At 44.3% G+C, this 12,130-nt stretch overlaps 1 protein-coding gene across 2 annotated transcripts in view; it reads right to left on the bottom strand.

Annotated features, from left to right (window-relative positions):
• The window catches only part of RAB44 (RAB44, member RAS oncogene family), a 30,114-nt gene extending 20,192 nt beyond the window's left edge, over positions 1-9,922 (bottom strand). For both annotated transcript variants that reach the window (XM_031434822.2, XM_064476449.1), the window contains exons 1-2: positions 9,750-9,922; positions 3,998-4,215 (exon numbers count right to left, since the gene is read on the bottom strand). In XM_031434822.2, the coding sequence (XP_031290682.2) occupies positions 3,998-4,204 (207 nt within the window). In that variant the 5' untranslated portion in view covers positions 4,205-4,215; positions 9,750-9,922. The remainder of the gene's footprint in view (positions 1-3,997; positions 4,216-9,749) is intronic.
• Between the last annotated feature and the right edge of the window lie 2,208 nt (positions 9,923-12,130).

The raw sequence follows: 12,130 nt of genomic DNA, 5'->3' as shown, positions 1-12,130 counted from the left end.
TAGTTGTGCCAGGGAAAGCAGGGATTGAGGTAGATATGTGTACAATCATATTCATAGCAGCAATATTCACAATAACTAAAAGATGGAAGCAACTCAAATGTCTATCAAGGGTTGAATGGATAGATGAAATGTGGTATACACAAACGATGGAATATTATTCACCCTTAAAAAGGAAGGGAATTCTGACATGTGCTACAACATGGATGACCTGTACTGTATGATTCTATTTATATGAGGAACCTAGAGTGGTCACATTCTTGGAGACAGAAAGTAAAATCCTGGTTTCTAGGAGAGGAGGAGCTAGGAGAATGGGGGTTAGTGTTTAATAGGTACAGTTTCCTTTAGAGAAGATGAAGAAGATCTGGAGTTGGATGGTGGTGATGGTTGCACAACAATGTGGATAAACTTAATGTCACTGAACTCTACACATAAAAACGGTTATAATGGCATATTTTATATTATGTAAATTTTATCATAATTTTTTTAAAGTTGTACAAGGGTATGTGTGACTGTAGAAAGTCATGTGATGTGTGTTTGTGAGCTTTGCTAGTCAGTTCTCAGTTATTTACCCCCTAGTTCTTTCTGGGAAACAGAGGTTAATTACTTTGTTGAAAGTTATAATCACTGAGGGTGTTTGAGACAATACGAGGAACAAGAGTGACAAAGAAAAACAACTGTATCTGCAAGGAAAATGGGATGTGTTTTTGCTTTTCAAGGTTTAAGGAAAGTGGTTTTGTCTTAAAGTGTCTAGTTGTTCCAGGACATGAAAAAGGATTAAAAGCAAAATCTGAATAGATATAAAGAGTTGTAGAGGGTTTGCTGAAATGCAATCTTAGTTGTCTTGATTTTTAACACCTGAGTCTATAAAATAGACTATGAAATATACATTAACATTTTGCCAAATTCGGCTCAGCTTTGATGGGTTTAAAAGTAAATACCAAAAAATAAATCTTGTGGAACTTTTACCGCCACATGTTATATTAATGCAAAACTAGAATTCGGCTCCATCTCTATTAAAATGATAAATTGGCCCTAAAGCTCTAAGGAAAGGGATAAAAAGAGGTTACTATTAATAATCTGTGTAAGTTGTGCAGGTAACTGATTCCGAATCTCAGCAGAATAACTTTCTCTGCTTTGTTTTGGCTTTATTGTGTTCTGATTTTCTTTAAAACAAAAAGCAAAGCCACTTCCCCATCAAAGAGCTAAATGTCCTTACAACAGTGTTGCCTTCTGTATTTATTTCAAAATATTTTGTTTTACTGTCACTTTGATTAAATAGGTAACCAAGTACTATTTCTCAGAATCCCATGATTCTATCTTAACCTAATGCCCTGTCTTCTCTGATAGTTCTTTTGGTTTTGCCTTCCCAACATCAGATCCTAAGTTTAGGTAAATTAAATTTAAATGTCAGGATATTTTTCTCTTTATTTATTAAATACCTCGACACTATTATAAAAGCATCATAGGAAGAACTGGCAGATCAGAAGAGACGTTCAGCCTTTCCTAGCTAAGTTTACAAAGGTAAAACGCTATTAATATACGTATTTCAGAAATTGCATGCTTTATAGGAAAGCCCTGGAGATTTCTCAATGCTTTTGCTATGCATAATATGTTCTTACCTTCAGGGGAAACACTGAGCAAACGCTTATGAAATATTTACACACTGTATCCCAGTAGAACATTTTACTCTCTTTCATTTTGATATTCTTAGTTACTGTAATAAATAACCACAGCTTTTCAGTCTCGTTACTAAACACATTTCTACTTTCCTACCCTTGCCTGAAAACTTGATTACATGTTGCAGGCCAATTTGTGTCTTCCACAAAGCACAGACTCAAAGCCTTGTGGAAAAGGACTGTACCAGGTTCTATGAACTCTTGATGCTTCACTTGGGTCCAGGATTCCAAGCTGACTTAGCCGACCTTCAGAGTGAGCCAGTGGGTCACAGTTTCTAGGACTCTTTTCACACCAGAAGCAGCCAGCTCACCCAAAATCCAGCAGAACAAGAATTAATTACCCGGAACTAAATGAATGGTTGAAGGAACTGAGTTGTGGTTATTTGTTGGGAATGCAGTTGACATTATTTTTTATTGTTCCATATTTATGGATGTATGAGGAAGTCCTTTCTCTGTCTTCTTAAGCTGTCTCTAACCTTCAGTAGGAGCGTATGCTTTTATAAACTGAAATTTTACACTCCTGATTCCGAAACCAATACTTTTCCTGAATCTCCTTCCTTTCCATGGCAATATAGTTATTTACACAGGTTCAATAAGAATCTGTCCTCCTTTTTACTGAGATATAGTTGGGTAAATAATTGTGCAGCTAGATGTAATATTAAAAGGATGATTCTCATTTAATCAAGTGTGACAAGTAAGGAACATTTGTGGAACCGATGCCTACAAAGCTCTCCCAGGAGCCTGGTCTGGAAACACATGATGAGGAAGGTGAATTCTGGACAGGACAGGGACCTTAGAAAAATTGGGAACCTCAGGAAGAGAGGAAGTTCCTCACATTTATAAGTGCTGCAGGTGAAAGCTGGTAGAGAATGGCTTGTGCTTGGTTTCCTAGCTTTAGGGTAGAAGTAGGGAGGCTGACTAGCCCTAGTTTGCTCAAAAGATTTCAAGTTTTAACACTGAAAGTCCCACATCCCAGGGGCCCCTCCAGTCCAGGCAAACTGGGACAGATGGTCACTCTAGTCAGAAGTGCAAATAACAAGGGTTTTCTAAAGTCCAGTTTAAGATTCCATATGAAAACTTTCTGGACAGAAACTAAAATGGCTCAATCCTTCAAAAGCCTCCATTTGCGGAGCCCAGTCAAGGGAGCCCACATGTTTTATTTACACCCTTGTTGTACCTATGGAGATAATCGAGCCAAACCTAATGAGATCAGCCTTTTTATATCAAGAATTTACTTTGGAGGTTATGTATAATCACGGGAAATTATCTGAAACTTGGAAATAAGACAAAAAGGTAGACAGCACGTCGTCTCAATATTACATGGGGGTAATGACTACCTAGGCATTGTCTAGACGAGAGGAATGCACTTAATTCATCTCATTGTTTACCTTTCATTAAAAGTCCTAGACCTACTGAAGTTACTTTTTAACTTGTAGATTTTGCCCAGGAGAGGTAAAAATAATTTTTGTCTAGTAGCACAGATAACCTCAAAGCTGTCTGACCTGTTGGATATTAGCCATTTTAAAAATTGAACTCAGGAAACTTATCCTAACACTCTTCTGCCAAGTTGCCTACAAATATCCCAGCTTCTCAAATGCTCCTGGAACCTGCCATAACATCTTAATTGTTCCCTCATTAATAAATAATAATAATAATAAATTAGATATTTGCTAAGTATTGATTTTATGTCTACTCAAGTCTTTTTTTTTCCAACCATTTTGAAAAATATATTTTAACATCAGCCGTTTGTACCCCTTGTGGCCCTGAGGGTGGAATATCGGAAGGGTCAGTTTTGATGGGGGAGGAACAAAATCCAGAGCATAGAGCAGTATCAGGAGAAAGCATGTCCAGGGAGAATCCAGCAACCCACATAGGACCCTTGGCAGAAAACAGGAGAAACAAACAGACAAAAAAATTGGCCAATCTTGGTCAAGGCCACGCCCTAAGACTCCTTACTGGCTTGCACAACCATGGCTGATCTGTTTCATCGAAGTTTATGTCATTGACATGGTTTGATTTCCAGGGCCCTGATGTTCCCCGAGATAAACTTCCTTGCTCAGTGGGCCTAAAATTATAACACATGCAAGTTACTTCTATGGCTTAAAACCTTTCCTTTGTTAAACTGCAAATGTTTCTGGAAGAGGGTAACACCTAAATTAGCCTTATAAGTGTTAGTCAGTATAAACAAATTCCTAGCCTTTTCTGAGAGCAAATTTGAAGATGAGAGAAAGGGGAAAGAGCAGGCAAGTTCTGTTGGGATGGGGAATCTCAGGAGGCTGTAGAAAAGGGATTCAGGGGGTGGGATGGGCCCTTGGACTCACCGCCAGGTCCTCTCGAGTGACAAAGCCCCTCTCCTTGGCACCACAGTCCTGGAAGAAGCCCTGTAGCTCTGCTGCTGCCTGGGAGGACCAGGAGCCTGGCTCTGGGGCCACAGGGACATCCTCGCCATCAGCTGTTTCTCGCAACTGCCGCCGGCGGCTGGAGCCTAGCTTCCGGCCCTTTCGGGGCACCCTCTGATCACTCTCCATAGTGTTCTGGCCTGGGGACAGAGGAGAGATGAGGGAGCACGGGGCTGCTGAACACAGTCAAGCCCTGCTCAAAACTGTCCCATGAATCCCCGTCACTCGTGGAGAAAATCCACCATGGCTGATGAAGCCCTGCCTGATCTGACCTCTCAGACCTCACCACCCACCCCCACCTGATGGCCTCCAGCACATCCCGTTCAGGGCTTTTGCCCTTTCAGTTCCCTCTGCCTGGAATGCTCTTCCCTGAGCTATCCACACACCCTCATCTCCTTCAGTTCTCTGCTGTAAGTCTTCTCTGGCCATTATACGTCCTATTTTTTGACTTGGGGGTGGTTACCCAGGGTGGTCCAGGATCTCACTGTCTGAAGGACCGGAAGCAGCTTACTGAGCCGTCTCTCCTGCTGCTCCTCCAGCTCATCTCACATCTCACCTTCCTGAAGGGGCTTTCTCCACCCTTCCCTTCTCCCTTTCTCAGCCTCAACGGGCCTCCAGCGTTTTTTTCCCTCCTCAACATTTCTCTACTCCTTCAACATACACACCAGCAAATCAGTAGCTGCCCCCACCCTGTGGCTCTTATGGCCTTTCAAGACATGCCCCTCCCTGACCCCATCACCGCGGCACCCCATCATGGTCCATGGCAACCTTTCTGAACCACACTCCTTTCCTGGAATCCCAGATTCTCTCCTACCCTTGCTCCCTTTGCCCCAAACCTCCCCGATTCTCTCCCTGCCTTGCCTAGCTGATACCTCTTCCTCCCTCACCTTAGGGGCTACCTCCTCCGAGAGCCTCCCTGCAGCCACCCCCATACTGAAAGCAGAGTTTGTGCCCCTTTATCTATGGCCCCATGATGTTCTGGGCTCCCCCACATGAATGTCACTCTGTACCTCAGTCCACATTGCTCCTAGCTTCCTAGCACATAGTAGGTACTCAAGTAAGGGTTATCCAATTCATTAATTGGGGTACTTTCATCTGTCACTGAAGGTCTTGGGTCAGTCAGTCAATTGATAAAGATTTTGATGGATAAGAATTTGTCCAGGTGAGGGCCCAGGGCAGGAGAGTGGGAGGCTGGAATCTGGAAGGAGCAGTCTGGTCTTGCCCTGGAGAGGCAGATAAGTCTGGGGCGCATAAAACTGAATAGGGTGGGAGGAGCTTGATGTGCACATAAGCTCTAAAGGAGGCAAGTAGGATTTAGAAGCAGTGGACAGTATGTGCAAAGGAATTGAGGCAACAGGAACACCTCACTCACTCTGGGCTTCTCTGTTGGGGTCACAGTCCACAGACAGGCTGAGTAGAGGAGTCAGGGGCTCTGCTTCAGGGATAACGGGCTCATTCCAGGGGTCTGAAGCCACTGGCCCAGCCTCTCCTTGGGCAAGTTCCTTCACATAGGTTGCATAGGACTTGGATGAAGCAATTCCTCACCTTTGGGGAGGCCCCAAGCCTTAGAGTGAAGTAGAGTCTCTGTCTCCCCTCTAGTCATTGCCTCTCTTCCTTCCTGTCTGTTTTTCCTCTCCATCTGTTTCTCTCCATCGCTGTCTCTCTTTATCTCTCTCTCCAGGGCCTTCAAAGTCTGCTTCAGATGCAGTTTTAAGATTATAAATGTAAAACCACAGTGCTGTGCTGGAGCCACATCCAGTGGCTTGCAAGAGCCAACTGTGTGCCTCTCTTCCCAACTCAGTGGCTTGGGATCAGCCACTGTGGGAGTATCTACGTCATGGGAATTAGCAAATACTACAAATTAGGGGGGATTTTCCCCACAAAGAACAATTACCAGCACATCTCTGCTGCCCAAACTCTTCCCAAGATCTAGCATGCAGGTAAGGACAACTGTTGACTGAGCACGAACTGAATGGCAGCACAGTGGAAAGCGGGCCTGCCATGATGTGGTTCCATTAGACGGATTAGGAAAGGTGCCCCTTCCTCCCAGCAGACACAGCCCAGTGCCAGGGCCCATGGTTTGGCAAGTGGACTGTGGGCTGGATTCTAGTCCCCACTCACCCCCCTGGCCAGGCATCCTTGTGCAGGACACAAGCTACATACCCAAGTGGAGCCCTGGCCCTGTAGGTACAGGTATGAACTTACTGCTGGTTTCCTCTGAAGGCACTCACACAGCCTTATTCAGGAAAAGACACAAAATTAATTACAGTGCAGTGTGGAAGGGGCAGCAAACCTATGTTCCAAGTGCTGTGAGAGCAATGCAAGAGGAGCAACTCACTTGCCAGTGTCTATCAGGGAGGACTTCCTATGAGAGGTGACATAATTTTGCAAGGAATTCCAGGGCAGGGGAGATCACACTTAACCCAGGATCCTCTCATGGTACCCAGCCTTGCTCTGGGCATGTTGGACCCTCAACTACTCACTGCTTCCTCTGCTGACTCACAGTGTCCTTTAGAATGTGGGATGTTCTGCTAGACAACTTAGTAAACTCAAAAACTGCTGAAGTTGTAAAATTAAAAATAAGGCAGGGGGACTGTTCTATATCCAAGAAAATAAAGATAAATGACACCTAAATATAGTATGTGATCATTAGCTGGATTCTCTTTCAGAAAAAAATAGTAAGAATAAGAGACATTTGGGGGACAACTGGGGAAATTTGAATATGGACTTTATATTAGATGAGAGTCACTGAGTAATATGAAGTTTCTTAGGTGTGATACGAGTGTTGTGATTGTGAGGGAGAGTCTCCTTGCCTTTAAGGGATCCGTGCTAAGGTGTGTAATACCTGCATTTCACTTTCAAATGGTTCTGAGTAAATACACAAGCAAATTAACAGGAAATGTTGTGGGGGGAGGTAAATGGGGCAGATTGTTAGCCAATAGCATTCATTGCACTGTTTGCTCAACTCTTGTAGATTTGAACGTTTTCTTAATAAAAAGCAGGTTGGGGGAAGTCGGGAAGCCAAGAGCGAGATTCCAGGTGTTAGAATAGAGAATTTACTACACTAGTATAATTGTCCTTCCCCCAGGATCTCCTATTCCTGCATCACCCATATTTGCCCCTGGAAACAATGACGAGATACACACCTCTCTTTGGGCCACATCCATCCACACCCGCCATCCCCCTAAAAGGGGAGCCCCCTCCCTCCCTGGTCGCCCTTCCTCACCCCCGGCCCTCCAGTGGCCTTGGGTCTTGTGTGTTATAATCAAAGAAACACTCACTCAGTACCAGAAGAGGGTCGATCCCACCCTTTTGACCCATAAATGTGGAAAAGGAGGTCAAGAGAGGAAGTGACTTTCAGTCCCAGTGCTTTGGAGTCAGACAGACTCTGCCTCTCCAGCCCGGCCGCTCACTAGCTGTGCAACCTTGGGCAAGTCACATAGCATCCCTGTGCCTCAGTCTCCTCACTGCAACACAGGGCTAATACCAACCACACAGGATTAGAAGAGATAATTAAAGTTGAAACACCACCTCCCTTTCCCAGCGAAGCCCACCTTCCTTTCCAGCTTTACTTTCTCTTAGCACTTGTCACCTTTCCAGAATAGTCTTTTAATTGATTTATTTTTTAAAATTTGTATCTCCTCTTACTGAAATAGAAGTCTAAAGTGAGTAGGGAGTTTACTCTTTTGTTCACTGCTCTATCCCAAATGCCTAGGACTATGTCTCACAGTCAGAGCTCAGCAAACATTTGTTGAATATTTTATATGTTGAATCCATGTAAAACACCCACACATAGCAACCACTGGGTAAAGGTAGCAATGACGGTGGTGGTAACAACATGGATGAGGGTGAAATTCTATTTAAGCCCCATAAACCCTGGGTACCGAACAGATATGATCTATCCCCACTTGACAGATGAGGAAACTGAGGGAGGGAGGCTCCAAGAGGCAGAGACCTGCCCAAGCCATGATGTTAGAAGCAAATATGGCACCAGGTTCACTTTCCTCATTTGTCATGGGACAGACTAGCTCCAAGACCTCTTCTTGGAGACGCACCTTCTCAGTGGCCAGAAGGCCTCTCTGCGGGTTGCAGACGCCCAGCAGAGCAGCCATGATGGGACAGGGCTTCAGCGCAGGGCGGAGTGAGCAGGCTTTGCTCTGGCTGTGAGACTTAGAAACTCAAGTTTCTTGCATACTTCAGCTGGTGGAGATAATAAGATAAGATTCCCAGTGCGGAAGCTTCTAGAACTGAAGTGCTGGGGGAAGTTGTGATGTGGGTGCCACATCACTGAGTCTGTCAGGCTCCCACAAGTGAAGGGAGTTAGAATCCTAAAATAGATTCCCTGCGGCCACATGGGACACTCTTGGCATCCCTGTCAGGGAGTTCCCGGTCAAGCTGCACCCCATTTCCATATGTCCCCTGGCACTTTGTAAGAAAGCAGCACCTCCTGGACACCGTGCCAGTCCCCACTATGCCTCAGGCTCAGCACCAGCTCTCTGAGTCCATCAATCCTTCCCTCCCTGGAAGGCACCCAGCGCCCCCTCCTTGCCTGTCAGGAGGCCTGGGGCAGAAAGGCAGCAGGTGCCCTACTGCCAGCTCTGCCTCAAAGTTCCCGTCACCAACAGGCAGGGACAGTGGACACCCCCTTCACGGCCTTACAACACATCCTAAAAGCAGTTTGTGCCTCCTTCATGGACAGGTATGGCCACTCAGAAACAGTGGAAACATCCTTCAGTTGGTCCACACATATGTGGACACACACACGTGCGCACACACACGTGCATACACTCCCTCCTCAGCCAGTCCAACTCAGTCAGCCATCACCCTCACCCACCTCTCCCTCACAGTCAGCTCTCACCATCAACACGACACCCCTCATAGCCACTGGTGGGCACAGAAGTACCTGTGGCGCTCAGAGTCAGCCAGCAGGAGCAGCCCTTGGTCAGAGCCCCCTCCCCCACAACGTTCCCCTTGCAATCATTGCCACTTCACCCCCTTAACAGTGAAAACCCTCCTCTTGTCCAGGAATACATGTACGCAAACCCCCAGCACTACTACCCCTCCCCACTTCCTCGCCCAACAAATCATATAAAGCTTGAGAGCCAGGCATCCCCAGAATGGGCTCCCGGCTGCAGGAGGCAGTTCAGGAAGCTGGCACCACAGGCTTTCCTGGGGAAGCGGAGAGCCTTGTAAGAAGGGTGGGGTTGGGGACAGGACAGAACCACAATAGAGTGTCTTCAGGTGCCTTAGGGCTTCCCCCAGTTCCAACATCCTCTCTCCAAAGGGCCAAGGAACTGAGTCTGCTCTTCACCTACTTCAATAACTACAAATAATAGTGATAGTCACAGAACCCCCACTGTCCAAGTTGGTGAGTCTGAGAAATGCTCTAGTCTATTTATCCTCCTTCCCCCCACTAACTTGCTAGAGAAATCGAGGTTCTGCGAAGCCAGGTGACTTCTCCTGGGTCACAAGGCCACTTAAGAGTAGGTGATCTATCCCAGTCTCTTGCCCAAGTGCCTTTCACTAGACTATGCAAAGAGCTCCAAATTCATGAGAAAAGAGGGCTCAGCCCTGTGCACCTTGTCCCAGAGGAGCTGGGTGGGGACTGCCGCTCCCTCCCCCATCCTCACCCCTCCAAAGAAAAGAAGCATTGCAACTCCAGGGAGTCTCCCACCTCTCAGAGGCTCCCGTCTCCTCTCGTGCACGCAGTCCCGTGTCTCCTGGACCCTGCAATGAGGCAACTACTGCCCCTAGGAGCCCACGAGCTCTGGAACTGTTAACAGTCTTGCCTCTTTCTTAACCACTCTTTCCGTTTCATGGCGAGCCAATCTCTTGTGTTAACCTCTGGGACTTCCTGTTGAAGTGACCACTGGTTATCCTTTCACAATCTTGCCTGGTACTCCCAAGACACGCTTGCCCTACAGTTTTGGAGCTAGAGAAAGCTGGTGCTGGGTGGAGACCCCTCTAAGCAGAGGCTCCAAAGGGTGAGGTCACCCAGCTCTCAGTGATGAAGCCAGAACTTGGACCCAAGTCTATGTTTGCCAGAGTGATGCCTCACCTCATCCTAGCCAGAGTGTTGAAGGGCACAGTTATGGCTAAAGCTGGGTGACTGGAACATAGATCCTCCACTCTCAGACCACACCCTGGAATACCAGAGCATCTTTTAGAGACTAGTCTCACCTAACAAACACCACCATATATTGTAGAGCTCTGACTATCAGAACTGCATGGTACTGGAGCCTGAATATGAACTGATGAGTCGATGGAACAAAATAAAGAGTAGAAAGGAACAGACTCACCATATATGGGAATTTAGTGTATGATAACGGTGGCATTTCAAATCAGTGGAGAAAAGATGGTTTAGTCAATAAACTGTAGGAGGAATGGGCAAGGTATCAGCAAAAAACAAACTTGGAGCTCTATCTCTAAAATAATTCCAGATCAAAAGTTTAAGCATTAAAAAAAAAATCAAACAATTATATGTTGTTTGCAATTTGTTTCAAAATAATGATGGGGGGAATGGGTGGGGCATAGATGAAATAAAGACTGGCCCTGCCCTGTTTTGATTACCATTGAGGCTGATAAGGGTACTGCTGGCTCCTTCTATTCTCTCCACTTCTGTGTATGTTTGAACAAATGCCAAAAGAAATTATGGGATAATTTAAAAAAATAAACTTGGAGCACTCAAGGCCTTTCCAGGCATATCACAAAGCATTAGAAGCCATATGATTCATGGGAAAAAAATATCAATGGCTTTTAGACATGTGAAAAAATGTTTATCTTCACTCATAATAAAAGAAATAAAAAATAAGATTACAATGAGATATCTCATTTAAAGTTATCCAGTTGGTAAAACAAACAAACAAAAATGGACAACATACCATGTAGTAAAGGATGTAGGAAAATATTTTCACTTGTTGGTAAGAAGATACTCTGTACATTCTTCATGAAAAGAAATGTGATGATATCTATCAACATATAAAATGCAAAAAGCTTTCTAGTCAGTAATTTCAATTCTAGTCATTTGTCCTACAGGTGATGCACAAAATGACGATTTAAAAGGATATCCATTACAGCATTGTCTGTAGTAGCAAAGGATTGGAAACAACCTAAAGTTCCACCAACAGGAAACTAGTTAAATAAGGCCGGGTACATTCATGTGATGGCTTATCATGCATCTGTGAAGAAAATGAGAAAGATCCAGGTAGACTGATATGGAATGACCTTCAAAAGATATGAATGAAAAAACTAAGATGCAGAACAGTGAGTATAGTATGCTTGGCATGAAGAAACAAAGCGTATGTGTGTGGTTGAAATTTATGCTCTATAAATGCATATGCAGCTGTATGTGTTTGTAAATGCATAGAATATTTCTGACAGAATAGACAAGAGCCTGGTAGCAGTTGGGCTGGAAAGGAGAAGTAGTGGGATGGACAAGGAAGGAGATTTATGTTTTACTGTTTATTTTGTACCATCTTGAGACATTACCCATTCAAAAATAAATTTAAGGATAATTTGAAAATATTCAAAGGGAGAATGATGAAGGAGCTGTCAACATTTAGGGGCTGTTGGTGAAGGGTAGATAGGAAGTATTTTACTATTTTTGCAAGTTTGTTGTATGTCTGAAATTATTTCAAAACAAAAAGTTTTCAAAATTAACAAATTTAATTTCTAAATAAATATATATTCTCACAATCAACCCTTTTTACCCACTTCTTACTGCTGAGAAATTGATACTCAGAGAGTTTCTATGGCTTTATTGCACTAAATAAGATACTCATTTCTTATTCAGCAAATATTTATTAGCATCTAATATGTGCCTGACACTATGCTAGGCACTGAGAATACAAAAATTAAAAAAAAAGGGAAAAACTGTATGTAATATAATGTTTGGTAGCAATAAATGCCATGAAGAAAAGTAAAGCAGAGTGAAGGGATAGAACAGTGGGAGGCATATTTTAGTTGGAGATGGTGGTCTGGAGAAGCTTGTCTAAGTAGGTGATGTTGGAATAGCCTATGTGAGGAAGAAGTTTTGAAAGAAGAGTGTTCAGGGAG

This window comes from Camelus dromedarius, chromosome 19, assembly GCF_036321535.1.
Source record: "Camelus dromedarius isolate mCamDro1 chromosome 19, mCamDro1.pat, whole genome shotgun sequence".
Lineage (NCBI taxonomy): Eukaryota > Metazoa > Chordata > Mammalia > Artiodactyla > Camelidae > Camelus > Camelus dromedarius.
This window is presented reverse-complemented; position numbering and strand designations above follow the sequence as displayed.